Raw genomic sequence first — 25,869 nt, 5'->3', positions numbered from 1 at the left:
CATACTTCTGAATTGTTTAAATTGTTTTTCAAGGAACTAACATGCTGTACTTGTTTGGATAACTTCTGAAACTTTTTAACTTTGCAGCAGACGACGTTCCCGAAGCAAAAGTCCATTCAGAAAAGACAAGAGCCCTGTGAGGTAGTTTACTTCTTTAAAGCCTTTAGCTCTTAAAAAGTTTTTGCAGCTTATGGTACTGTTAAATTTGATGATATTTAGTAATTTGGACCATATTAAATCTTGCTTTTGCTTTCTTTTGCACTTCCAGTACTTTAAAGTCAAGTGAATTTCTACTGAGTTTTCAGTAGTTTTCACTTTAATTTCATATAATTAAAGCAACAGTTATATATTTATATATTTATTTATTTATTTTGAGGCAGAGTCTCACTCAGTCACCCAGGATGGAGTGCAGTAGTGCAGTCTTGGCTTACTGCAGCCTCCGCCTCCTGGGTTCAAGCAATTCTCCTACCTCAGCCCTCCAAGTAGCTGGGATTACAGGCATGCACCACCATGCCTGGCTATTTTTTTATTTTAGTAGCGATGGGATTTCACCATGTTGGCTAGCCTAGTGTTGAGCTCCGGACCTCAGATGGTCCACCCACCTTGGCCTCCCAAAGTGGTAGGATTGCAGGTGTGAGCCAACACACCCGGCCACAAAAGTTATTTATTTATGAGATGGAGTCTCCCTCTGTCCTCCAGGCTGGAGTGCAGTGGTGGGATCTCGGCTCACTGCAACCTCTGCCTCCTGGGTTCAAGTGATTCTCCTGCCCCAGCCTCCCGAGTAGCTGGGAGTACAGGCATGTGCCACAATGCCCGGCAAATTTTTGTATTTTAAGTAGAGATGGGGTTTCACCATGTTGGTCAGGCTGGTCTTGAACTCCTGAGCTCATGATCTGCCCTCCTCAGCCTCCCAAAGTGCTGGGATTACAGGCAGGAGCCACCACTCCCAGCCTAAAGTTATTTTAATGTAATCTTATTTTCCTATTTTAATTAAAATAAACTTTTTGCATTTATTATTTTTAATGGACATGTAATGATTATGTATATGGGTAATACAGTTATGTTTTGATACATGTATACAGTGTAATGATCAAATCGGGTAATTAGCTTATTCGTGTTAAATGTTTCTTTGTGTTGGCAATGTAGCAGTTATATCAAACTTTACACTTAACTTTGGAATTAATAAATAATGAGTTATTTGAAATAGCCTCATGTGGAGAAGTAGTTGTAACAGTAAGTTTTACTATTTGGCTGTCCTGAGGAAAACTATTTCATCTCAAAAGTCTTAGTGATTTGAATTGTTACTCCTAGGTTCTTCAATGAAGTTTCCATGGATTATTTTACTCTTAAAAATAAGAATTGTAGGCCAGGCCCGGTGGCTCACGCGGGTAATCCCAGCACTTTGGGAGACTGAGGTGGGTGGATCCACAAGGTCAGGAGATCGAGACCAGCCTGGCTAACATGGTGAAACCCTGCCTCTACTAAAAATACAAAAATTAGGCCAGGCGTGGTGGTGGCTCACGCCTGTAATCCCAGCACTCTGGAAGGCCGAGGCAGGCGGATCACCTGAGGTCAGAAGTTCAAGACCAGCCTGGCCATGGTGAAACCCTGTCTGTACTAAAAAATACAAAAAATTAGCTGGGCGTGGTGGTGTGCACCTGTCATCCCAGCTACTTGGGAGGCTGAGGCAGGAGAATCGCTTGAACCCGAGAGGCGGAGGTTGCAGTGAGCCAAGATCGCGCCATTGCACTCCAGCCTGGGCAACAAGAGCGAAACTCTGTCTCAAAAAAAAAAAAAAAACAAAAATTAGCTGGGCATGGTGGTGTGCACCTGTAGTCCCAGCTACTTGGGATGCTGAGGCAAGAGAATCACTTGAACCCAGGAGGCGAGGGTTGCAGTAAGCTGAGATTGCGCCACTGCACTCCAGCCTGGTGACAGAGCAAGACTGTCTACAAAAAAAAAAGGAACTGTATTTGTTCAGTCTACGATTTCGGTTCAAGGAATATTTTGTCAGGTGGTAGCATTGTGGGTGTTTTTTTTTTTTTTTTTTTTTTTTTTGAGACCCCCGGCTAGAAAGCATTTGCTTTTTTATTTTTATTTTTTATTTTTTGAGGTAGGGTTTCTCTTTGTCACACAGGCTATAGTGCAGTGACACAATCATGTCTCACTGCAGTTTCTAATGGCCGGCCATAAGCAATCCCACCCAGGTTAGCCTCCCGAGTAGCTGGGACTATAGGTGCAGCCACCATGCCCTGCTAATTTTTCTATTTTTTTTGTAGAGACAAGGTTTTGCCATGTTGCTCAGTTGGTCTGAAAATCCAGGGCCAAGCAATCTGCACGCTACTCCTGGCCTTAAAAGCTTTTGTGCCTGGCGTGGTGGCTCACGCCTGTAACAATAAGGTCAGGATATCGAGACCAGCCTGACCAACATGGTGAAACCCCATCTCTACTAAAAGTACAAAAATTAGCCGGATGTAGTGGCGCGTGCGTGTAATCCCAGTTACTCGGGAAGAGAGGCAGGAGAATTGCTTGAACCCGTGAGATGGAGGTTGTGGTGAGCCAAGATCACACCACTGCACTCCAGCCTGGGTGACAGAGCTAGACTGCGTTTCCAAAAAGAAAAAAAAGCTTTTGTGACAAATCTTACAGGTGGAGCGACCACCCCAACCCCCGTACATCCTGAGAGTGTCCAAAAAATGGAAAAGAGCGTGTTTAGGCTTACATCTTAAAGGATGACTTACAACCTTAATCGATATTTTGTAACAGAGATGATGTTAATAGACACTGTATCTGAATTTGTAAAGTAGAATTTGTAGAATCATTTGGGGTTTCACTGCAAGTTTGCCATTTGTGATTGTCAAACTTAATTTGACTTTACAATTACATGGTTTTGTTGTAAAGAATCATCCATTACACTGATTTTGGATCAGTCTGGCATTTGTGATTGGTCTGGTGATATGTTTTATGACTATGATTAAACTGTCAGGCTTCTGGTTGACCCTTGTTTTAGAAAAATTACCCTTTTTGGGCCAGGCGTGGTGGCTGACGCCTACAATCCGAGTACTTTTGGAGGCCGAGGCGGGTGGATCACGAGATCAGGAGATCAAGACCATCTTGGCTAACACATTGGAATCCCATCTCTACTAAAAATACAGAAAATTAGCCAGGCATGGTGGCACACACCTGTAGTCCCAGCTACTCGGGAGGCTGAGGCAGAAGAATTGCTTGAACCCTGGAGGTGGAGGTTGCAGTGAGCCGAGATTGCGCCACTGCACTCCAGCCTGAGTGACAGTGAGACTCCATCTCAAAAACAAAAAAAGAAAAGAAAAATTACTTTTTTTGAGATGGTAAGGCCAGTAGACTTCTGTGCTAATGCCATGTAAGATGTGATTACAAGAAACAGTAAACCTTAGTTTTTAGAAGGAATTGAGTTACATTGAATAGTTTTATGCACATTTTTTGTCAATAGATCTTACTGAAAATGGGCTTGGGTTGGCCGGGTGCGGTGCCTCATGCCTGTAATCCCAGCACTTTGGGAGGCCGAGGCGGGCATATCACCTGAGGTCAGAAGTTCTAGACCAGTCTGGCCAACATGGTGAAACCCCATCTCTACTTAAAATACAAAAATTAGCTGGGTGTGGTGGCAGGCGCCTGTAGTCCCAGCTACTCAGGAGGCTGAGGCAGCAGAATTGCTTGAACTCAGGGAGGCGGAGGTTGCAGTGAGCCAAGATGGCGCCGTTGCACTCCAAGCCTGGGGGACAAGAGCAAGACTTCCTCTGAAAAAAAAAAAAAAAAGAAAATGGGTTTGGGAATTATGACAAACCAGTTTCACAGCTTACTCTGTTTACTGAACATGTTTGAGAATTATTTTAGGCCAGGCGTAGTGGCTCACACCTGTTATCCCACCACTTTGGGAGGCCGAGGCAGGCGGATCATCTGAGGTCAGGAGTTCGGGACCAGCCTAGTTAACATGGTGAAATGCCGTCGCTGTGGGGGAGTTTAGGGCAAAAGGATTGCTTGAGCTCAGTAGTTCAAGACCAGCTTGTGCAGCATAGCAAGACCTGGTTTCTAAAGATGAAAATATTGTTGTGGAGTTGGGAAAGGAGTGAGGGTACAGTATATACTGCTCAGGTGACAGGTACACTAAAATCTCAGAATTCACCATTAAAGAACTCATCTATGTAACCAAAACCCATCTGTACCTGAAAACCTGTTGAACTATATGAAGAAATAAAAAAGATAAAAATTATTTTAAAATCTGTTATGAAATTAATTTTATATGTTTTACTCCTATTAGGGAACCTATTGATAATTTAACTCCTGAGGAAAGAGATGCAAGGACAGTCTTCTGTATGCAGCTGGCGGCAAGAATTCGACCAAGGGATTTGGAAGAGTTTTTCTCTACAGTAGGAAAGGTAATCTTAACCTGTTTAGGGAGGTCAAGTAGGTAGAAATTGCAAGAGAAAACATGTAAACATCAAATACTTCATTTGATTTAGTAGCAGTATTTGTTTGTGGTAATGTTTCCATTTTGCCTCTTATAGTATTGGAGTTGATAAATTTACTACAAATTGGTTCAAAGATAAAGATAGGATATAGGAATTGTCCTACAGATTTACTTTTTAAATTAAATTTTTAAAAATACTTTCATCCTTCAACATTAATGTCTCTTGAAATAATTTTACATGTGTTACAATGGATGGTTGCACAAACAACTGTGTTTTCTTTCTAGGTTCGAGATGTGAGGATGATTTCTGACAGAAATTCAAGACGTTCCAAAGGAATTGCTTATGTGGAGTTCGTCGATGTTAGCTCAGTGCCTCTAGCAATAGGATTAACTGGCCAACGAGTTTTAGGCGTGCCAATCATAGTACAGGCATCACAGGTAATTTTTTTGTTGGTTAAGAGTTTGATTATTGATGGTGTTGAAAGCCTCCTGTTGATTATTGATGGTGTTGAAAGCCTCCTGTTGCATGGTATAGTGCTGTTGTGTTCTGGGACTGCTACTCATTACGTTGAGTCGGATGTTTTCAGGACTTTTTTTTTTTTTTAACTTTGCGTTTATTAACATTGATATAGTTTTCTCAAGACTGTCGTCCTGTCGTTTCTCCTTGTGTTTGAAATGTAATGATTTTGCCTTTTTTTTGTTTTGTTTTTGAGATGGAGTCTCTGTCACCAGGCTGGAGTGCAATGGCATGATCGCTGCTCACTGCAACCTCCACCTCCCGGGTTCAAGCGATTCTCCTGCCTCAGCCTCCTGAGTAGCTGGGATTACAGGAGCCTGCCACCACGTTCGGCTACTTTTTGTGTTTTTAGTAGAGATGGGGTTTCATCATGTTGGCCGGGCTAGTATTGAACTCCTGACCTCAGGTGATCCACCTGCCCCAGCCTTCCAAAGTGCTGAGATTACAGTTGTGAGCCACCACACCTGGCCTTGTTTTTGAGATAGGGTCTTACTTCTGTTGCCAGGGCTGGAGTGCAGTGAGATAATCACAGCTCACTGTAGCCTTGACCTGCTGGGCTCAAGCAGTCTTTTCTCCCCAGTCTCCTGAGTAGCTAGGTCTACACGTGCGTGCCACCACTCCCAGCTAATTTTTAAATTTTTTTTAAGAAACAGGGTCTTGCCATGTTGCTCAGGCTGGTTTCAAACTGTCATGCTCAAGTGATCCTCTGGCCTGGGCCTCCTGAAGTGTTAGGATCACTTGAGCCGCACAGCACTTTGACAGCATTTAGTATTTTAGTATTTTGGCTGGGCGCGATGGCTCATGCCTGTAATCCCAGCACTTTGGGAGGTCGAGGCGGGCGGATCACCTGAGGTCAGGAGTTCGAGACCAGCCTGGCCAACATGGTGAAACCTTGTCTCTACTAAAATGCAAAAATTAGCTGGGCATGGTGTCAGGCGCTTGTAATCCCAGCTACTCAGGAGGCTGAGGCAGGAGAATTGCTTACACCCAGGAGGCAGAGGTTGCAGTGAGGCAAGATCACGCCATTGCACTGCAGCCTGGGCGACAAGAACCAAGACTGTGTCTCAAAAAGAAAAAAGAGCTACTCAAATTATTTCCTATGTTGGAAGACAAACTTTAGTGGCTGGGTGTGCATTGGCGGGACCCAGGGCTGAGAAGTAGCATATTAAGTGAGGTTTTTAATTAATGCAACAACCTGTTGTAGGGCAGTACTATCCAATGTACTCTAGTTTGTTACAAGAGAAGCCTGTGTTAGAATGCAAATGGACAACTTCTCTTTTTTTTTTTTTTTTTTTGAGGCGATCTTGGTTATGGAGGGATGACAGCTGACTCAAAATGTTTGCTTGGTGATACAGTTTTATGTTATGGCATATACACCTTATTTTATCACAAACAACTGTACGTTCGGTTATACCAATCTCAAGAGTATTTTAGTGAATGTTGGTTGTGTCTAACAATTCCAGGAAGCATTTTTCTCTGTATTTAGTATTTGTGGTATCAGAATGCATCTTAAGATTGTTGTCAAGAATGTAGGTTCATGATTCATTTTAGGTGTGAAATGTAGCCTGCTTACTTTTTTTTTTTTTTTTTTTTTTCTTGAGACGGAGTCTCGCTCTGTCGCCCAGGCTGTAGTGCAGTGGGACGATCTTGGCTCACTGCAAGCTCCGTCTCCCGGGTTCACGCCATTCTCCTGCCTCAGTCTCCCAAGTAGCTGAGACTACAGGCGCCTGCCACCACGCCCGGCTAATTTTTTTGTATTTTTAGTAGAGACGGGCTTTCACTGTGTTAACCAGGATGGTCTTGATCTCCTGACCTCGTGATCCATCCGCCTCGGCCTCCCAAAGTGCTAGGATTACAGGCGTGAGACACTGCGCCCGGCCAGCCTGCTTACTTTATATGTGACTGGCATATGCTCTGAAAACATTCTAAAATAAGCAGGGTGTGATGTGGGGTGTGCTGTAGTTCTTGGCAGTCTCTAGTGGATGAGAAGGAAGGATGACCACTTAAGTTTAGGAGTTCAAGACCAGCTTGGGCAACATAGTGTGAGACTCTGTCTCAAAAAAAAAAAAAAAAAAAACCTCTAAATAAACTCTTATTTTTTTAATTTTAATTTTTATTTTTATTTTTTTTTTGAGACAGAGTCTCACTGTGTTACCCAGGCTGGAGTGCAGTGGTGTGATCTCGTCTCACTGCAAGCTCTGCCTCCTGGGTTCATGCCATTCTCCTGCCTCAGCCTCCTGAGTAGCTGGGACTACAGGTGCCTGTCACCGCACCCGGCTAATTTTTTGTATTTTTGGTAGAGATGGTGTTTCACTGTGTTAGCCAGTGTGGTCTCGATCTCTTGACGTCGTGATCTGGCTGCTTTAGCCTACCAGAGTGCTGGGATTACAGGTGTGAGCCATCGTGCCCGGCCAAAAACTGTACTCTTGAAGCTGTAACTTCCTAATTTCCTGCAGGCCCTTGGTAAAATGTAATCTACCTCCTCTCTCTGAATTTTGCATATTCTAGATGCCTCCTATTAAGTTGATATGTAGTATCTGACTTACGTAGGGTAGTATTTTTATCACTCGAAACTTTAACATTAGTTGTTATGCAAATGGAAGGTGTATGTCTTTAAACTGCTGTGTGTTATCTCTGTGTGACGTGTATTTTGTCTTCTAGGCAGAAAAAAACAGAGCTGCAGCAATGGCAAACAATTTACAAAAGGGAAGTGCTGGACCTATGAGGCTTTATGTGGGCTCATTACACTTCAACATAACTGAAGATATGCTTCGTGGGATCTTTGAGCCTTTTGGAAGAGTAAGTCCAGGTTCTTCAATGAATCTTCAGTAGGTTGTTGATCTGAGTATAACTACATAATTTCTGTATGTCTTGCTTTGTTATCTTTCTGTGAGATTAATATTAAGAGGATAAGGGCTGGTTTTATAAAAATTTCTGTGACAACATAGATTAAAATAGGTCACTTGATAGATTCTTAAAGAATGTTACTGTTACTCATAATGCCATGTGAAATGCATAATGGGTATTAGAGTTAATAAAAAGTCCACATTGGCTGGACATGGTGGCTCATGCCTGTAATCCCAGCTACTTGGTGTGCTGAGGCAGGAGGATGACATTAGCCCAGGATTTCAAGGTTGCAGTGAGCCATGATTATGCCACTTCACTCCACCTTGGGTAACAGTGTGATCCTGTGTCAAAAGAAAGAAAATTGTTAAATCATACGAAGACTATTATTTTTTAGTAGGATTTTTTTTTTAAAAGATTGTTTTTAAAAGAAAGTTGAATATCTTAAGATTCTTCTCTGTTGGCCGGGTGCGGTGGCTCACACCTGTAACCCCAGCACTTTGGGAGGGAGGCCAAGGTGGGCGGATTATGAGATCAAGACCATCCTGGCCAACATGGTAAAACCACGTCTCTGTTAAAAATACAAAAATTAGCTGGGTGTGGTGGTGCGTCTCTGTGTTCCCAGCTACTCGGGAGGCCGAGGCAGCAGAATTTCTTCCTTGAATATAGGAGGCAGAGGTTGCAGTGAGCTGAGATGGCACCACTGCACTCCAGCCTGGCGAGACTCTTACCTTTAAAAAGACTTTACTCTGTCTCCCTGGTTATGTGCTCAGTTCCAGGCCTTGGTAGCCTGATTAGATTTGCCCTTTTTCTGTCTGTTGAAATCTTCAGTGGGTGAATGCCCCTCTGGCAAGGCTGTTCTGCCTAACAGTATGTGACCCACTTCTGATCCACTCTGGTACTTTCTCCATTGACTTTTTGAGACAGAGTCTTATTCTGCTGCCCAGGCTGGAGCGCAGTGGCACAATCTCGCCTCGCTGCAAACTCCTCCTCTCTGTGTTCAAGCGATTCTCTTGCTTTAGCCTCCCGAGTAGTTGGGTTTACAGGTGCCTGCCGTCACGGTCGACTAAATTTTTTTTTTTTTTTTAGAGACAGGGCTTTACCATGTTGGCCAAGTTGGTCTCATACTCCTGACCTCAGGTGATCTGCTTCGGCCTCCTAAAGTGCTGGGATTACAGGTGTGAGCCACTGGACCTGGCCTCCATTGACTTTTCTATCAGTAACATGGATCTTAGGTGGAGGTTGACATGCCATTATGTGCTATATGGAGAAATGAAGTTCAGAGCAGTTGGGGCCACATGAGCTGTTACATGGCAAAGTGAGGAACCAACTTGATCTGCTTCCCAGGCTCCACGAGGCCTTGTGTCTGGCATTGTGGTCTTGAGCTCAATTCAGAGCAGCTTGGCTTTTGTTCTAGAGGACTTTGTGCTATCTACCTAAACCAAGAGTGTCCAACTAGTTCTGTGTTGAGGAGAGAAAGTTGCCAAGACTGTCCTGTCACTGTGAGGAATGAACCTTTTCCACTCAATAATTTTAGCAAAAGGCATAAATGTAAAAGGAGCTAGATAGAACAAATAAAATTTAACTTTTAAAAATATATTCACCGGCCAGGTGCGGTGGCTCACACCTGTAATCCCATCTCTTTGTTTGGGAGGCCGAGGCAGGTGGATCGCTTGAGGTCAGGAGTTTGAGACCAGCTTGGCCAACGTGGTAAAACCTTGTCTCTACTAAAAATAGAAAAATTAGGTGGGTGTGGTGGCACATCCCTCTAATCCCAGCTACTTAGGAGGCTGAGGCAGGAGAGTCACTTGAACCCGGGTGGCAGATACTGCAGTGAGCCGAGATCACGCCTGGATAACAGAGCCAGAGTGTCTCCGAAAGAAGAGAAAAAGAATAATCATGGATATTTGAGAAATCTGTGTACCATATAAAAATGAACATCAGGAAACAGTTGATATTTAAATTATTTTTATTACTCTAGAGTCTGATTTGTCAAACTGTTTATTAAATTTTGAGATGGGAGTTTCACTCCTTGCGCCTAGGCTGGAGTGCAATGGTGCAGTCTCGGCTCACTGCAACCTCCGCCTCCCGGGTTCAATTGATTCTCCTGCCTCAGCCTCCTGAGTAGCTGGGATTACAGGCTCTGACCACAACGCCCAGCTAATTTTTAGTGTGTTGGTCAGGTTGGTCTCGAACTCCTGACCTCAGGTGATCTACCCGCCTGGGTCTCCCAAAGTGTTGTCATTACAGGCGTGAGCCACTGCGCCCGGACCCATTTTAGGTTTTCAGTGCCATATGGTCTTGTTGCAAGTACTCAACTCTCTTCCAAACAGCTGTAAGCTATTAAGAAATTGAGTTTGTGCCAGGTACAGTGGCTCATGCCTGTGATCCCTGCACTTTTGGGGGCCGAGTCGGGTGGATCACTTGAGGTGAGGAGTTCGAGACCAGCCTGGCCAGCATGGTGAAACCTCTTCTCTACTAAAAATACAAAAATTAGCCGGTCTTGGGTGGCATATGCCTGTAGTTCCAGCTTACTCTGGAGGCTCAGACAGGAGAAAGATTTATAAAACAAGTCAAGCTGGAGTTGGTTCATGGGGTATATGTAGTTTGCTTACCTTTGCCCCAGAACAATTAGTATGTATTAAGCACCCAACTCCAGTAAACATAATGTAGCAACTTTAATAAGAAGCCCTTTTTAAAGGTTTATTTTATTATTTTTTTTTGGAGTCTGAGTCCTGCACTGTCACCCAGGCTGGAGTGCGGCAGCTCACTGCAACCTCTGCCTCCCAGGTTCAAGCAATTCTTCTACAGCTTCCCTAGCAGCTGGGATTATAGGTGCATGCCGCCATGCCTGGCTTTTTTTTTTTTTTTTTTTTTTTGAGATGGAGTATCGCTCTTGTTGCCCAGGCTGGAGTGCAATGGCATGATCTCAGCTCACCATAACCCGCATCTCCCAGGTTCAAGCGATTCTCCTGCCTCAGCCTCCCAAGTAGCTGGGATTACAGGCATGCGCCACCACACCCTGCTAATTTTGTATTTTTAGTAGAGACAGGGTTTTTCTCCATGTTGGTCAGGCTGGTCTCAAACTCCCGACCTCTGGTGATTCGCCCTCCTCGGCCTCCCAAAGTGGTGGGATTACAGGCATGAGTCACCGAGCCCAACCTAATTTTTTGTGTTTTAGTAGAGATAAGGTTTCACCGTGGTGCCCAGGCTGGTCTCGAACTCCTGAGCTCAGATAGTCTGCCCACGTCAGCTCACACCTACAGGTGTGAGCCACCGAGCCCAGCCTAAATGTTTATATTGTTTATTTTTTGCTAGCTAATGCTCCTAGAATATCTTATCCCTATCATAGTCCCACTTCATCCACGACTACTCCTTTTCTAGAGGCAGCCCTTAACCGTTTTTTGTTTTGTTGTGTTTTGTTTTTTATATCCTTCCATAGACTTTCTGTGGCTTAGCAAATACTAGCAAATAAACTTTGTCTCTTTTTTAAAATTTTGGTAAAATATACTTAACATTAAAAGTTCCTTCCTTGGGCTGGGCGCAGTGGCTCACGCCTGTAATCCCAGCACTTTGGGAGGCCGAGGCGGGCGGATCACGAGGTCAGGAGATAAAGACCATCCTGGCAAACTCGGTGAAACCCCGTCTATACTAAAAATACAAAAAATTTAGCTGGGCGTGGTGGCGGGTGCCTGTAGTCCCAGCTACTCAGGAGGCTGAGGCAGGAGAATGGTGTGAACCCGGGAGGCAGAGCTCGCAGTGAGCCAAGATCACACCACTGCACTCCAGCCTGGGCCACAGAGCGAGACTCCGTCTCAAAAAAGAAAAAAAGTTCCTTCCTTGTTTGAGACAGAGTCTCCCTCTGTGACTGAGGCTGGAGTGCAACAGCATGATGCAAGCTCACTGTGTAGCATCCACCTCCTTAACATGCGATCCTCCTGCCTCCCAAAGTGCTCGGATTACAGACCTGAGCCAACCCACCTGGCTGGATGCTCTGTTTTAATTTTTCATACCTTTTTTTAAATGGACAGCTAAATCGGGAGATTGTGTTACAGTTCACTGATTGAATGTAAACTCAATGGTTTTTAGTTAGTGCAATTCACAGAATTGTGCAGTTATTGCCAAATTCATTGGAATAACTTTTAGTTATTCCATTTTTACGATTCTGTCTGGTATAATTGGAAATTACTGCTTGGTGTTCTTAGCACAGTGGAAGGAAACGTTGATTTTGTTTCTACCTTCTAATGGTAATTTACGAAGGATTTCTGGTTTTCAGTGGTTTAGTATTGATATAAAAATTAATCTTAGGTTACAATCATAGTTTTTTTTCTCCCCTCTGCTCCCCAGTGCATAATTTCTCGCTTGGGAAGTTTCTAGAGTTTGTTTGTTTGTTTGTTTGTTTTTTGAGACCAAGTCTCGCTCTGTTGTCCAGGCTGGAGTACAGTGGCGTGCTCTGGGGTCATTGCAACCTCTGCCTCCCGGTTTCAAGCAGTTCTTCTGCTTCAGCATTCCAAGTAGCTGGGCGTACAGGCATGCGCCACCAAGCCCAGACAATTTTTGTATTTTTGGTGGAGACCCGATTTCGTCATGTTGGCCAGGCTGGTCCCAAACTCCTGACCTCAGGTGATCCGCCTCTCTCAGCCTCCCAAAATGCTGGGATTACAGGCACCGACCACCACGCCCAGCCTAATTTTTTTCATTTTGAATATAAAATTATAGTTTCTAGACTTTAAAAAGACTTCTCGGTGATGAGGTTTTGTGATAAGTCTTCTATTTTGGAGGATGAGGAGACTGGTAGATTTTAAAAACCATGTCTCAGGGAATAAAGTAGTTTTGTACTCTGCTTTTGAGTTATAGTAATTATGCTTTTCAATTATAGATTGAAAGTATCCAGCTGATGATGGACAGTGAAACTGGTCGATCCAAGGGATATGGATTTATTACAGTAAGTAATTACCATAATTATATTACTTAGGGTTTTTTTTTTTTTTTTAAACTACGTTTGCTATGTTGCTCAGATTAGTCTCTAGCTCCTGGCCTTAAATGATGTCCCACCTTAGCCTTCCAAACTGCTGGGATTACAGGACTGAGCCTCTGTGTCCAATCAAAAAAGTTTTTTTCACAGCAAAGGGTAATATGCCCTTGTAACAAAAGGCAGGCACAGCTCACACATGAATGTGAAAACCAAATCATCACACTTAGGTACTCCTAAAATTTTTTGATCCAAGTTGCATAGTAGAAGTACAATAATAGTTAATAATGGTGGGGAAGGTGGCATGTTTAATATTTTCAAGTGCTTTAAATTAGTTTTTGTGGCCGGGCGCGGTGGCTTACGCTTGTAATCCCAGCACTTTGGGAGGCCGAGGCGGGTGGATCACCTGAGATTAGGAGTTCGAGACCAGCCTGGCCAACATGGCGAAACCCCATCTCTACTAAAAATACAAAAATTAGCCGAGCATGGTGGTGCTCAACTGTAATCCCACCTACTCGTGAGGCTGAGGCAGGAGAATTGCTTGAACCCAGGATATGGAGATTGCAGTGAGCCAAGATTGTGCTATTGCACTGCAGTGCTCCAGCCTGGGCAACAGAGTAAGACTCTGCCTTGAAAAAAAATAAAACTATAAATAAATAAATATAAAATAATTTAAGAAAATAGGTTTATTAGGTTCTGCAGGCCATGCAAACATGACACTAACAGCTGCTCAGATTCTGTGGTGGCCTCAGGAAGCTGTTACTTGTGCTTCGCAAAGCCTTTACTTGTTATTGCTTGGAGGAGCAGGTGTGTCACTTTGAGAGAGGGAGAGGAAGAGAGAGGAAGACATCCTGTGAAGTAACAGAGCAAAGACCCTCGCCTATTAGCAGGGGGAGTGCACCAAGCCATTCATGAGGGATCTGCCTTGTCATACCTCTTGCCAAGTCACACTTTCCACAGTGGGGATCACATTTCAACCTGAGGTTTAGAGGGGACAAGGATCCAGACTATATTACTGTGTTCCTATTTTCCTTTACTATGTGCTATATATACATATAGGGGTCAGCCAGCTATTCATATAATTGAATGTTTTATACGTTCATCTCTGATAACCTTTTGACACATTCTTAACAGTTAAATAAATGAAGGTCTGTTAACGATTCTTTTTTACTAAAGATCGTTTTTTTAATGTACATACCTCACAACCAAGACCAGAATTGTCTTGTCAAAAGTGTTTTTGGGCTGTGCGTGGTGGCTCACGCCTGTGATGCCAGCACTTTGGGAGGCTGAGAGCGGTAGATCACCTGAGCGGTAGATCACCTGAGGTCAGGAGATCAAAGACCATCCTGGCCAACATGGTGCAACCTTGTCTCTACTAAAAATATAAAAAATTAACCGGGCGTGGTGGCGGGCGCCTATAATCCTAGCATCTAGGGAGGATGAGGAAGAATTGCCTAAACCTAGGAGGCAGAGGTCGCAGTGAGCCGAGATGGTGCCACTCATGTATATGAAACTCATACATGGTGGAACTTTTTTCAGATGTGTGAGCTCTGTAACCTTTTAAGGTCCTGGAAACATAGTATTTTTAAAAGTACACTATATATCTCTATCAGGAAATTAAAATTGTTAGCTTATGTCTACATTTCAATAAAATGTAAGCCTGTTGCTATGTTGATAGCAAAGCTGTTTAACTTATTGGTCATTAGGCTGTTTCATACGTCAGTGAACTGGTGAAAGGAGAAAATTTATGAAACATAGCTCACCAATTTTATTTTTTTATTCTAGTAACTTTAGTGTGGATATTTTCCACCTTTTCTTTTTCTCCAGATAAGCCATTGTGGGTATACGTGTAAACCAAAATTTTATATATATGTAATTTATATCAAGTTACGTATTTATTTGCTTGTGTATGAAGTATTTAGTGTTTTATATATGAGGATTATATTGACTATTTTGTCCCTGGGCACATTTTTATTAGAAAAGTACTAAATTCTACCTCAGGTGGCCTGCCTGCCTCGGCCTCTCCAAGTGTTGAGATTACAGGTGTGAGCCACTGCACCCAGCCAGTTTTCACATTTTCTAACCACAATCCCCATGTTCTCAAATATAAAGCTGTCATTACTTGTAATATCTTTTATTTAAACTACCACATCAACAAGCCTAATTTGCATTAGCTAGCGTCGTCATCATGTATGTTGTGTTTGCTACTTACAGCTTGCAGTTTCTACCTTAGTATTCAGAAGTAATTATTGAATATGCTAAAAATATGTTTATATTTTTAAGTATAGTTTATATTTTAAAAATTAAAGCACTGTCTCCTGTCCTTGCCTCCCCTATCATGTAGTTTTCTGACTCAGAATGTGCCAAAAAGGCTTTGGAACAACTTAATGGATTTGAACTAGCAGGAAGACCAATGAAAGTTGGTCATGTTACTGAACGTACTGATGCTTCGAGTGCTAGTTCATTTTTGGACAGTGATGAACTGGAAAGGACTGGAATTGATTTGGGAACAACTGGTCGTCTTCAGTTAATGGCAAGACTTGCAGAGGGTAAGTGTTTCTTGCTATTACGAATGATTTACTATGGGTATTGTAGTGGAAAAGAAAGGTAGTCATGTAAACTAAGAAAGGAAAAAGATTTTATCTTATTTTGTAGTTGGCGTTATCCTTGGTCACACTGCATATTATTTTATAGATGATGTGCCTTGTATTAATGTATGGAAATCTATATTATGTGTTTTGAATGCCACAGCATAATTTGCAAGATTTCTTTTCCTTTATGTAATGTTTATATGTCATACTTAGGAATAAATTTAGTTGCAGCTACTATAATGTTATAAGTTTTTCTTTTTGTAATTTCTTATTTTTTGATGCAGGGTCTGGCTCTGTTGCCCAATTTGGAGTGCAGTTGTGCGATCCTGGCTCACCGCAACCTCTGCCTCTTTGGCTGAAGCCATCCTCCCACCCTAATCTCTAAATAGCTGGGACTAACAGTTGCAAACCACCACCACCACCCTGGCTAATTTCTGTGTTTTTTTTTTTTTTTTTTTTTTTTGTTGGTTGGTTGGTTGTTTTTAAGAGATGGGGTTTCTGCTGGGTGCGGTAGCTCACAACTGTAATCCCAGCAGTTTGGGAGGCTGTGGCGGGTGGATCATCTAAGTTCAGGAGTTCGAGACCAGCCTGACCAGCACGGAGAAACCCTATCTCTGCTAAAAATGAAAAATTAGCCGGTCATGGTGGCGCATACCTGTAATCCCAGCTACTCAGGAGGCTGAGGCAGGAGAATCACTTGAACTTGGGAGGGGGAGGTTGCAGTGAGCCGAGATTGCGCCATTGCACTCCAGCCTGTGCAACAAGAGCCTGTGCAACAAGAGCGATACTCCGTCTCAAAAAAAAAAAAAGTTTCACAATTGTTGCCTAGGTTGGTCTCGATCTCTGGGATTTAAGTGAACCACCTCCCTTAGCCTCCCAGAGTGCTAGCTAAGTTACAGGCGTCAACCACCACACTTGGCCCTCCTTGCAATTTATTTTAGTGAAGTGATCATGATATTAATGACCCAGGAAACTTCGTTTCTCAGCTCTCAACATAGTAAGAACTTTAAGACTATTCTTTTACAGGTACAGGTTTGCAGATTCCGCCAGCAGCACAGCAAGCTCTACAGATGAGTGGCTCTTTGGCATTTGGTGCTGTGGCAGGTAGGAATTGAATCTTTTCTAATTTTAAATCGTTTTTTCATCTAATTCGAAAATTTTCCAAATTTTTACATTTAAAAGGACTTACTGAGAATTCAATTCATCAAGTACTTACAGCCTGTTAGTTTGTAGTCTTCTATTTAAGGAAGTGGAGACATAGGGTAGAATTAACCATGCATCAAAATGAGTTGTCAGGATAGTTTTAAACCCTCCACCCCAGTTTTTAGCCGAAATTCATTGTCATAAGTTTCTTTTAAAATATATCAGTTTTATTGAATACTACAAGGTGTATATTGTTTGATCGAAAAAATATTTATAATATTTGAATTCAGAAAATACCAGAGGCACTTAAAAAAGCTTTACTTAAAACTATTGTAGTAGTAAGAGTGTTGAGACAGTTATTTTTCTTTATAGTACATAAAAATTTAAGATCATGAATTGGGAGATGGAGCTTTTGGAGACAACAGGAAAAGAACGGTGAATTGACATTTTTACAATTGTGTAAAAAGGGATTTAGTTCATAAAACACTCATTCCCCTGTGCCCCCCAACCCCTCTTTTTTTTTTTTTTTGGATAACGGTAGACTTGCTCTGTTGCCCAGGCTGGAGTCCAGTGGTGCAGTCTCGGCTCACTGCAACCTGTGCCTCCTGGGTTCAAGCAGTTCTCGTGCCTCAGCCTCCTGAGTAGCAGGGATATTTTTAGTAGAGATGGAGTTTCACCATGTTGGCCAGGCTAGTCTTAAACACCTTACCTCAAGTGATCCGCGCACCTTGGCCTCCCAAAGTGCTGGGCTTACAGATGTGAGCCACTGTGTTCGGCCCTCATTTCTTAATTTAATTACCTGTAACTTTTACATTGACCGAAATCTAGGAGATAGGATAGGATCTAATTTTGAAATGTCAAAGACGTGCTTTTAGAACATTATAAGAAGAACCTTTTGTTATTTTGTTGGTGGGGGATGGAGTCTCACTCTGTGGCTCAACCTCTTCCTCCTGGGTTCAAGGAATTCTGGTGCCTCAGCCTCCCACATAGCTGGGATCACAGACATTTCCCACCACACCCAGCTAATTTTTGTATTTTTAGTAGAGACCTGCCTGCCTTGACCTCCCAAAATCCTGGGTTACAGGCATGAGCCCCCTCACCTGGCTGGTCCTTTGACCTTATATATATATACGAAGTGAGACTGTAACTGCGAAGATATATTTTAGACCCTGGTAGTACCGCATCTGAAAGTACGAAGAGGTCCTGTGGTTGCTTCATGATTTTCTTCTAAATTGAAAGCTTAATATTCAATTAAAGTAGAAGACGACTTTTGTTTTTACATTTATTTTTTCACTGTTTTGCCTTCTTAGTGGTTGTTCTTAAGTGTGTGAGTACCTTTAGAAAACCTGCATTTGGTTTCATTTCCTTTCTATAAATTGTATGATTTATCTTGAAATTTGACAAGCAGTTGTTCACTAGAATTTCTGACAGCGAAGCCAGTTTATACTTACAAGAATCAGAACCAGTAAGGCATTTGTGTATTTAACAGTCATTTGATCCCTCCTCAAGTATCTTTATTCCATTGGATTAATACATAATTTATTTTGAGCTTACAGTGTTAGCTGTTCGATCCTTTACAGTGAATAATTGTCGATTGCTACTTGCTCTAATTGATAGTAAACTCATTACCTAGAGTTTATTATTACAGTTTGAAAGGTTTTTTTTTTAACCAGAAAACTGTTTACCTGTATTGCTTCTCATTGTTCATATTGTTCTTTGACAACTTAGAAGATTTTTAGTTCATGTTCTAGGTATTCCACTAAAGGGTGGTGAAAGATTTCTTCCTGCCTTCAGGGAATTGATACAGTGACAAAGGGGTCATTTATAGACAATTTTCTTACACCCTGGATGCTGTATCAGATACGTTGATTTGCTCTTAATATCTTCAGTTAACTGAAGATTATCCAGTGTTAAATATCAGTTCTACCGTTAGCCTTTATTTATTTTATTATGTATGAATGTACCTCTCGGGTTCTTTCTCATCGTGTAGTATATATTAAGATTGTTTGAATGTAGCCAGCTAAAATCCTAGAGCTCCATATGGATTCCTGACAATAGTGTCCCTACCCTTTATCTATGTATCTAGTTACATTCCCTTTTTTAGTGCTGGTGGTGGTAGAGATGATTTTAAAGATCATTCTGTTTTATTAGACTTGCTATAAATTTCTTCTGCATTAATAACACTCATGTTTTAGGTGAATATCTGTGTAACTGGATATTTTTCTCCAGATGGTGGTCATTAAAATATTACATATAACTTGCTGAAATAAAATTGTTGAGTGTTTACTGTGTTTGAGGTGCTTGTCCCCTAAGTCTTTTAAAGCTATTGGGTGAAACTAGGGATGGGTCATCACTATATCCACATTATTTTATTCTGCCAGTTTGATAGGCCCTTTCTAAAATAGGTTAGAGTCCTTATCTTTATGAAAACCATGCTTTATTTTTTACTTTGTCACAAATGATATGACAAATCATTTTTGAAATTAGGATTGGGTTGGTAGACAAAATAGCATGGATTTCTGATATCTATACATTTTTTCCCATTTTAGGAAAAAAAAGACAAATTCTGTTATTATTTAAAGTTTATTGACACTGTTCACATGGTCATATCTTCAAGTTCCTTCAGTATACACCAGTTACATTTCTTCAGCTCCCTGAGATGCCAATTTTGAGCACCTAGGACCCAGGTATTTTATCCCAATATAACTTGGGCTGCAGATCCCTGTACATTTTTGCCCATGTTGCAAGAAACCCATATATGTGGTAATAAAGTGTTGCAGTTGAATCAAATTTTAATGAAAATCAGGTTACTGAATCAAAATTTTGATGTCATATATTTCTATAAAAAGAACTTCAAGAGAGCATTATAGCACTGTGGCAGACTTACTGTTCAGACTTGCTACTGTTTCACTCTAGCAGCTTTCAGATGGCGTCCACTGTAGAAATCTAACGATTATATGAGAAAATATATTGGTCACATCCCTCTTATTTTTAATACTGATTAGATGTTTTCATTTTCCTAAACTTCATAGCTTTTAAGAAAACTCCAGAGATTTTTATTTCTGCCTTGCTAAATTTTTACACTAGGCCAGGAAATCAGTAATCAAGTTGTCCCATTGTGGGCTAGATTTGACAAGTTAAATCTTTGAAAAGTCCTTAAAAAAATAATATATGCATACTGTTGGAATGGTGTATTTCCCAATGGTGATGTTCTTCCTAAATTGGGAAATCATTGAAACTGTTACAGCTTTTTGATGTGCAGTATTTACAATTTTATAATATCCTTTTAAAGTGTTAAGTACTATGGCCACTAAAAATATAAATACTTGTATTTCCCAAGTACTTGGAATTGAATTCTCAAGATCAGGGTTTTTCACTCATTTTCTGACCGGTGTGCTTCCCTTTCCCCATTTCCCATTATTCCCAGCTGTATAGTAGTGTAGTGAAAATCACTTGAGATGTGGAAGAGTAGTCTAGTCTAGGAAGAGAGAGGGAAAAGTAAGTTTCCCAGGATAAGAGGGGGAAAAAAAGGCCCCAAAGCCTTCTCAATGAGGAATGGGGAAGGAGGTTTTGCTGCCAGGTTTTACTAAGTGCATTTGAATAAACCCTGCTATTGTAGTCCTCTTTTATTAATGCTTTCCTGACATTTACCCTGTTAGTTGAGGCTCTTCATTGTTCCTGCACTGAGCTGTAGAATTCTCTTTTGTTATAGATTTGCAAACAAGACTTTCCCAGCAGACTGAAGGTGAGTTGAAGTGTTCATATTTTTTGTCTTTGAAATAGAATTAAATGTAGTAAGACAGTTTTCTATATTTATTGTCATTTTTATACCAGTAATTTGGACCGAATTTTGACACAGTGACACATAGTGGTATATTCATAGTAATCTGTCTGTATTTCAGAAGACCTAACCCAAATTAATGGACTTAAAAAAAATCAAAATAACAATTTTTTTTTTTTGCTTTAGTTTGCTTAAAATTTTCAACCTTGTTTTTGTTTTATGCCTACTTGTGTGTTCTAAGTGTTGATAAGTTGCATATAGAAGTCAGGAAATGAAGTATTCTCTTATTAACAAGTAGGCAAGTATTTTAGAACCTGGAATCTGGAAGTTTTCTTAGTATAGAGTTGTGAATCATGCTATAAAACTCACCTTTTTTTGCTTAAGACATAGTACTCAGTGATTTATTTAAGCCAGTACCAAGCAATAAGAGGTTTATACATACTTAAATTACATGTACATTTCAGAGAAACCATTCATTAAGTAGGCTATGATTTCTTGTTTTTAGTTATCACTAAATCTCTGTTGCTTGACATGAGCATTTTGCTGTTAATGTAAGTTCTATATCTTTTGTAGGAGTATGCTTAATGTTTAGGGAAATGATTATGAGAAAGATATGTCATGTTCCATCATAGTCAAGAATTAAATTTTTTCACAAACAAGATGCTTCTAATCAGTGCTGTTTTGTTAAGAGATTTTTAAAAGATTTTCCTAGATTTACTGTGTTCTGCATTGATCTAGCTTGAACGTGAATGTTTGTATAGTACGTTTTCTTAATATTTTTTAGTATTCATAGTATATAATCATACTAAACTTGAGAAACTGGAAGAATCAAGTCTTTCTCAGTTCTGTTTAGACTTTCTAGTTTTTTTAAAGGATACTTCCATATCTTCTGTAAGCTACACAGTGAGCTTCATTTTTGCACAGTTATAATACACTCTCGAATCTTTAACTTTTTTCCAGCAGAATTTGACATGTTATATTAAAATTTTGTTTTATTTAAAATAAAACTTTATGAAAGAAAAAACTTATATGTTACAGAGAAGCTAAAGCACCTGTAATGCTACCAGAAAGTTATCATTTATGATATATTTCATGCACAGCCCTAATTTCTCGGTGTAATATTTCTGATACTTTAAGTGATCGTTTATTTTAATTACCGTAATTTCTAATGCACTGTTTTATCCTTAGCTTTGTTTGTTATTATGTTTTGGAATGAAATTTGGTCAGATAATATGATTACGGTGAGTTCTGTAACAGCTACTGGTAATATTTTTGTAAATCACGTGAAAGCATTGGAGCAACTGTCTTGGAAAATGCTCTTTAAACTTCAAACCGCAGTATGTTTTGGTAGTAGTGGATATTACACATATATGCTGCTCTTTTCAGTGTTTTTATTGTGCGAAAACATTTTTAAAACATTTGATTTATTAATAGGATTTATTTTAAATAGGATTGTTAATAGGATTTATTTTTCTAGGACATTGTCTTTAAACACTTGGATGATTTTATATGTCTTAATTCTTTTATAATTTGTAGATTTAAAAAACTTCGTGGGCAGAAAGCGAAGAAATAGGAAAGGATATAGATTTATTTGGCATTTCAAAGGATTTTGTTTTATTATCCCCTCTTATTTGGGTATCAACTCAAATCTATTTTATCCTTTGTCTGTTTGGATTGATGTGTATTGAGATTTTGTCTAATTGAACTGATTTTGATAACACATAAAGTTTCCCTGTTAAAATAGGACTCCCAAATTTCTGAATGTCTGTTTCAAGTATTAGGTTACCTCAGTTTTCTGGCACCTAAAAGCTACTGATACATACACTAGTAGCAATATTAAATAAGGTAAAATAGCTCCGGTGACATCCTAGTTACATGCTTGGGGTGGGTTTTTGGTTTCGTTTTAAAGTATTTATGAGGGATACTTTCATGCATTTTCCATGAAACTAATTTTTCTCTCTCTTTTTTTAGCTTCAGCTTTAGCTGCAGCTGCCTCTGTTCAGCCACTTGCAACACAATGTTTCCAACTCTCTAACATGTTTAACCCTCAAACGTAAGTAATGGACTTTATTCTTGTATTTCCTATCAAGGCGTCAGTAGAGTTGTTTTATATATTTCTCTTTTTTTTTTTTTTTTTTTTTTTAAGATGGAGTTTTGCTCTTGTCTAGGCTGGAGTGCAATGGCGCGATCTTGGCTTACTGCAACCTCTGCCTCCTGGGTTCAAGCGATTCTCCTGCCTCAGCCTCCCGAGTGGCTGGGATTACAGGCATGCGCCACCACACCTGGCTAATTTTGTAGTTTTAGTAGAGATGGGGTTTCACCATGTTGGTCAGGCTGGTCTCAAACTCCCGACCTGAGGTGATCCGCCCACCTTAGCCTACCAAAGTGCTGGGATTACAGGCATGAGCCACCGGGCCCGGCCTGGTATTTCCGTATTTCATTTGAAACTGCATAGTTTTGATCCTTTTAAAATAATTTTTCGGCCAGGCGCGGAAACTATGCCTACCTAGTGATTAGGATGCGAATAACTATTAGCATTAGAATGCTAGTAACTATGCCTAGCTAGTGATTAGAATGCTATTTTTTAACTCTTCTCATTGGTTTTATAAATCGTATTTATAATATAGTACATCCAAAATGTAGATTTTGTTTCGATTTCGATAAGTTACATTTCATATAATGACAATTGTATGACTGTTTCATCCAAAGAGTCTTGAATTCTTTTGTTTTCCCAGTACCAAATTTACTTTAGTTTTATCTATGAAATGGTGATAAAGTTTCGTTGTAAGTATCGTTTGATAGCATTGAAGTATTTAACTTTTTTTGTTGGAGCCAGAGTCTCACTCTAGGTTGGAGTATAGTGGCGCCACCGGCTCTATCTTAGCTCACTGCAACCTCCATCTCCCAGGTTCAAGCAGTTCTCATGCCTTTCGAGTAGCTGGGATTACAGGTGCACACCACCACGCCCAACTACTTTTGTGTTTTTAGTAGAGACAGGGTTTTGCCGTGTTGGCCAGGCTGGTCTCGAACTCCTGACCTTAAGTGATCTGCTCGCTTCAGCATCCGAAAGTGCTGGGATTACAGGCGTGTGCCATGATGCCTGGCTGATTTTTGTATTTTTATAGTAGAGCTGGGGTTTCGCCATGTTGGCCAGGCTGGTCTTGAACTCCTGACCTTAAGTGATGTGCCCGCCTCAGCCTCCCAAAGTGCTGGAATTACAGGCATGAGCTGCTGCGCCTGGCCCATTTAACTATTTAAAAGTCACTTTCAAGTTATGCAGAGTCATAAAGTAGGATGGGATCAATATTTTCTATCTTATTTTGCTTTGATTTTCCCCAGAGCCCTATCTATATCTTTTAACTTTTTTTTTTTTTTTTTTTTGAGACGGAGTCACCTAGGCTGGCGTGCAGGGATTTGATACTGGCTCACTGCAACCTCAGCCTCCTAGGCTCAAGCGATTCTCCTGCTTCAGCCTCCTGAATAGCTGGGATTTCAGGCATCTGCCACCACTCCTGGCTAAATTTTGTATTTTCAGTAGAGACCGGATTTCTCCATCATGGCCGGGCTGGTCTCAAACTCCTGACCTCTGGTGATCTGCCCACTTCGGCCTCCCAAAGTGCTGGGATTACAGGCATGAGTCACCGCACCCGGCCTCATTGAAAATTTATTTTTCAATACCAGACTGCAGTGTTCTTTGGGGCAGAGACGTTCTGTCAATGTGCTTTTTTTCCAAAGTATTTTTTTAAATTCATAGAATATTTAAATTTTTTGATACATTTGTAAATATATACAGTTTGTTAGTTTCAGTAGTATTTAAGAGTCCTTAATACTTTCTTACAGAGAAGAAGAAGTGGGATGGGATACCGAGATTAAGGATGATGTGATTGAAGAATGTAATAAACATGGAGGAGTTATTCATATTTATGTTGACAAAAATTCAGCTCAGGTATTTTCATCTTTTTTTATAAATGATGTTAGGTTGTTCGTCTCTACCTTAATCTTCACACATATGTGGTGCATGTTATGGTCACCGTCTTCCATTATAGTTTTTTTGTGTGTGTGCCTGAAAGTAGCTTTAATACAGTGGCTAAATAAACCCTCCAAAATAAAAGAAAATCAGTAACAATTTGATCAGGGCATGAGAGGATTTCTAGTAATGCTCAAAGCTTGCCATGAAATCTTGGCATCTTGATTCATTCTTAGGCTGCATACAAATCATAGAGAAAAGATAAAACGGCAAATTTGAGAGTAGAAGTCATTTTTTAATAAAATTCTAGTATACCTATTAGCCAGTGGAACAATTATGGTAAACCAGTTTGTGGTTATAGAGCACTAGGTTTCTACAGGCAACTTGAATAAACATAACCTGGGTCCATTTTGCATACAGCAACATCTTTACCTTTTTTTTCATTTTTTCTGTAGGGCAATGTGTATGTGAAGTGCCCATCAATTGCTGCAGCTATTGCTGCTGTCAATGCATTGCATGGCAGGTGGTTTGCTGGTGAGTTTGAATTTATTTTTTTGACTGATTGTTATTAAGGCTCTATAATGAAGATGCTAAACCCAACATGTCTGTTTCTTTTAATAGGTAAAATGATAACAGCAGCATATGTACCTCTTCCAACTTACCACAACCTGTTTCCTGATTCTATGACAGCAACACAACTACTGGTTCCAAGTAGACGATGAAGGAAGATATAGTCCCTTATGTATATAGCTTTTTTTCTTTCTTGAGAATTCATCTTGAGTTATCTTTTATTTAGATAAAAATAAAGAGGCAAGGATCTACTGTCATTTGTATACAATTTCCTGTTACCTTGAAAAAATAAAAATGTTAACAGGAATGCAGTGTGCTCATTCTCCCTAAATAGTAAATCCCACTGTATACAAAACTGTTCTCTTGTTCTGCCTTTTAAAATGTTCATGTAGAAAATTAATGAACTATAGGAATAGCTCTAGGAGAACAAATGTGCTTTCTGTAAAAAGGCAGACCAGGGATGTAATGTTTTTAATGTTTCAGAAGCCTAACTTTTTACACAGTGGTTACATTTCACATTTCACTAATGTTGATATTTGGCTGATGGTTGAGCAGTTTCTGAAATACACATTTAGTGTATGGAAATACAAGACAGCTAAAGGGCTGTTTCGTTAGCATCTCATCTGGCATTCTGATCAATTGGCAAGAAAGGGAGATTTCAAAATTATAATATTTCTTGATGGTATCTTTTCAATTAATGTATCTGTAAAAGTTTCTTTGTAAATACTATGTGTTCTGGTGTGTCTTAAAATTCCAAACAAAATGATCCCTGCATTTCCTGAAGATGTTTAAACGTGAGAGTCTGGTAGGCAAAGCAGTCTGAGAAAGAAATAGGAAATGCAGAAATAGGTTTTGTCTGGTTGCATATAATCTTTGCTCTTTTTAAGCTCTGTGAGCTCTGAAATATATTTTTGGGTTACTTCAGTGTGTTTGACAAGACAGCTTGATATTTCTATCAAACAAATGACTTTCATATTGCAACAATCTTTGTAAGAACCACTCAAATAAAAGTCTCTTAAAAAGGCCACAGGAGATCT

The 25,869-nt window shown here is 40.3% G+C and overlaps 1 protein-coding gene and 1 non-coding gene across 10 annotated transcripts in view; one reads left to right on the top strand and one right to left on the bottom strand.

Annotated features, from left to right (window-relative positions):
• RBM39 (RNA binding motif protein 39) overlaps nucleotides 1-25,857 on the top strand; it is a 38,613-nt gene extending 12,756 nt beyond the window's left edge. For 6 of the 9 annotated variants that reach the window (XM_004062066.5, XM_063702229.1, XM_055373425.2 and 3 more), the window contains 12 exons: nucleotides 88-141; nucleotides 4,298-4,415; nucleotides 4,733-4,885; nucleotides 7,626-7,763; nucleotides 12,688-12,753; nucleotides 15,125-15,329; nucleotides 16,398-16,475; nucleotides 20,209-20,259; nucleotides 22,267-22,348; nucleotides 24,136-24,241; nucleotides 24,718-24,796; nucleotides 24,884-25,857. In XM_004062066.5, coding sequence (XP_004062114.1) covers nucleotides 88-141; nucleotides 4,298-4,415; nucleotides 4,733-4,885; nucleotides 7,626-7,763; nucleotides 12,688-12,753; nucleotides 15,125-15,329; nucleotides 16,398-16,475; nucleotides 20,209-20,259; nucleotides 22,267-22,348; nucleotides 24,136-24,241; nucleotides 24,718-24,796; nucleotides 24,884-24,984 — 1,231 coding nt within the window. In that variant the 3' untranslated portion in view covers nucleotides 24,985-25,857. The remainder of the gene's footprint in view (nucleotides 1-87; nucleotides 142-4,297; nucleotides 4,416-4,732; nucleotides 4,886-7,625; nucleotides 7,764-12,687; nucleotides 12,754-15,124; nucleotides 15,330-16,397; nucleotides 16,476-20,208; nucleotides 20,260-22,266; nucleotides 22,349-24,135; nucleotides 24,242-24,717; nucleotides 24,797-24,883) is intronic. The other 3 variants (XM_004062067.5, XM_055373426.2, XM_055373424.2) reach the window with 1 other exon arrangement.
• LOC115931792 (small nucleolar RNA U13) lies at nucleotides 12,926-13,025 on the bottom strand. Its single transcript, XR_004068243.1, has one exon. It is a non-coding gene; the product is annotated as a small nucleolar RNA U13 (small nucleolar RNA).
• Nucleotides 25,858-25,869: the final 12 nt, after the last annotated feature.

The sequence above is a fragment of the Gorilla gorilla genome, chromosome 21 (genome assembly GCF_029281585.2).
Source record: "Gorilla gorilla gorilla isolate KB3781 chromosome 21, NHGRI_mGorGor1-v2.1_pri, whole genome shotgun sequence".
In the NCBI taxonomy this organism is placed as follows: Eukaryota; Metazoa; Chordata; class Mammalia; order Primates; family Hominidae; genus Gorilla; species Gorilla gorilla.
Note: the sequence above shows the minus strand (reverse complement) of the source record. Positions and strands in the feature narration are given on the sequence as shown.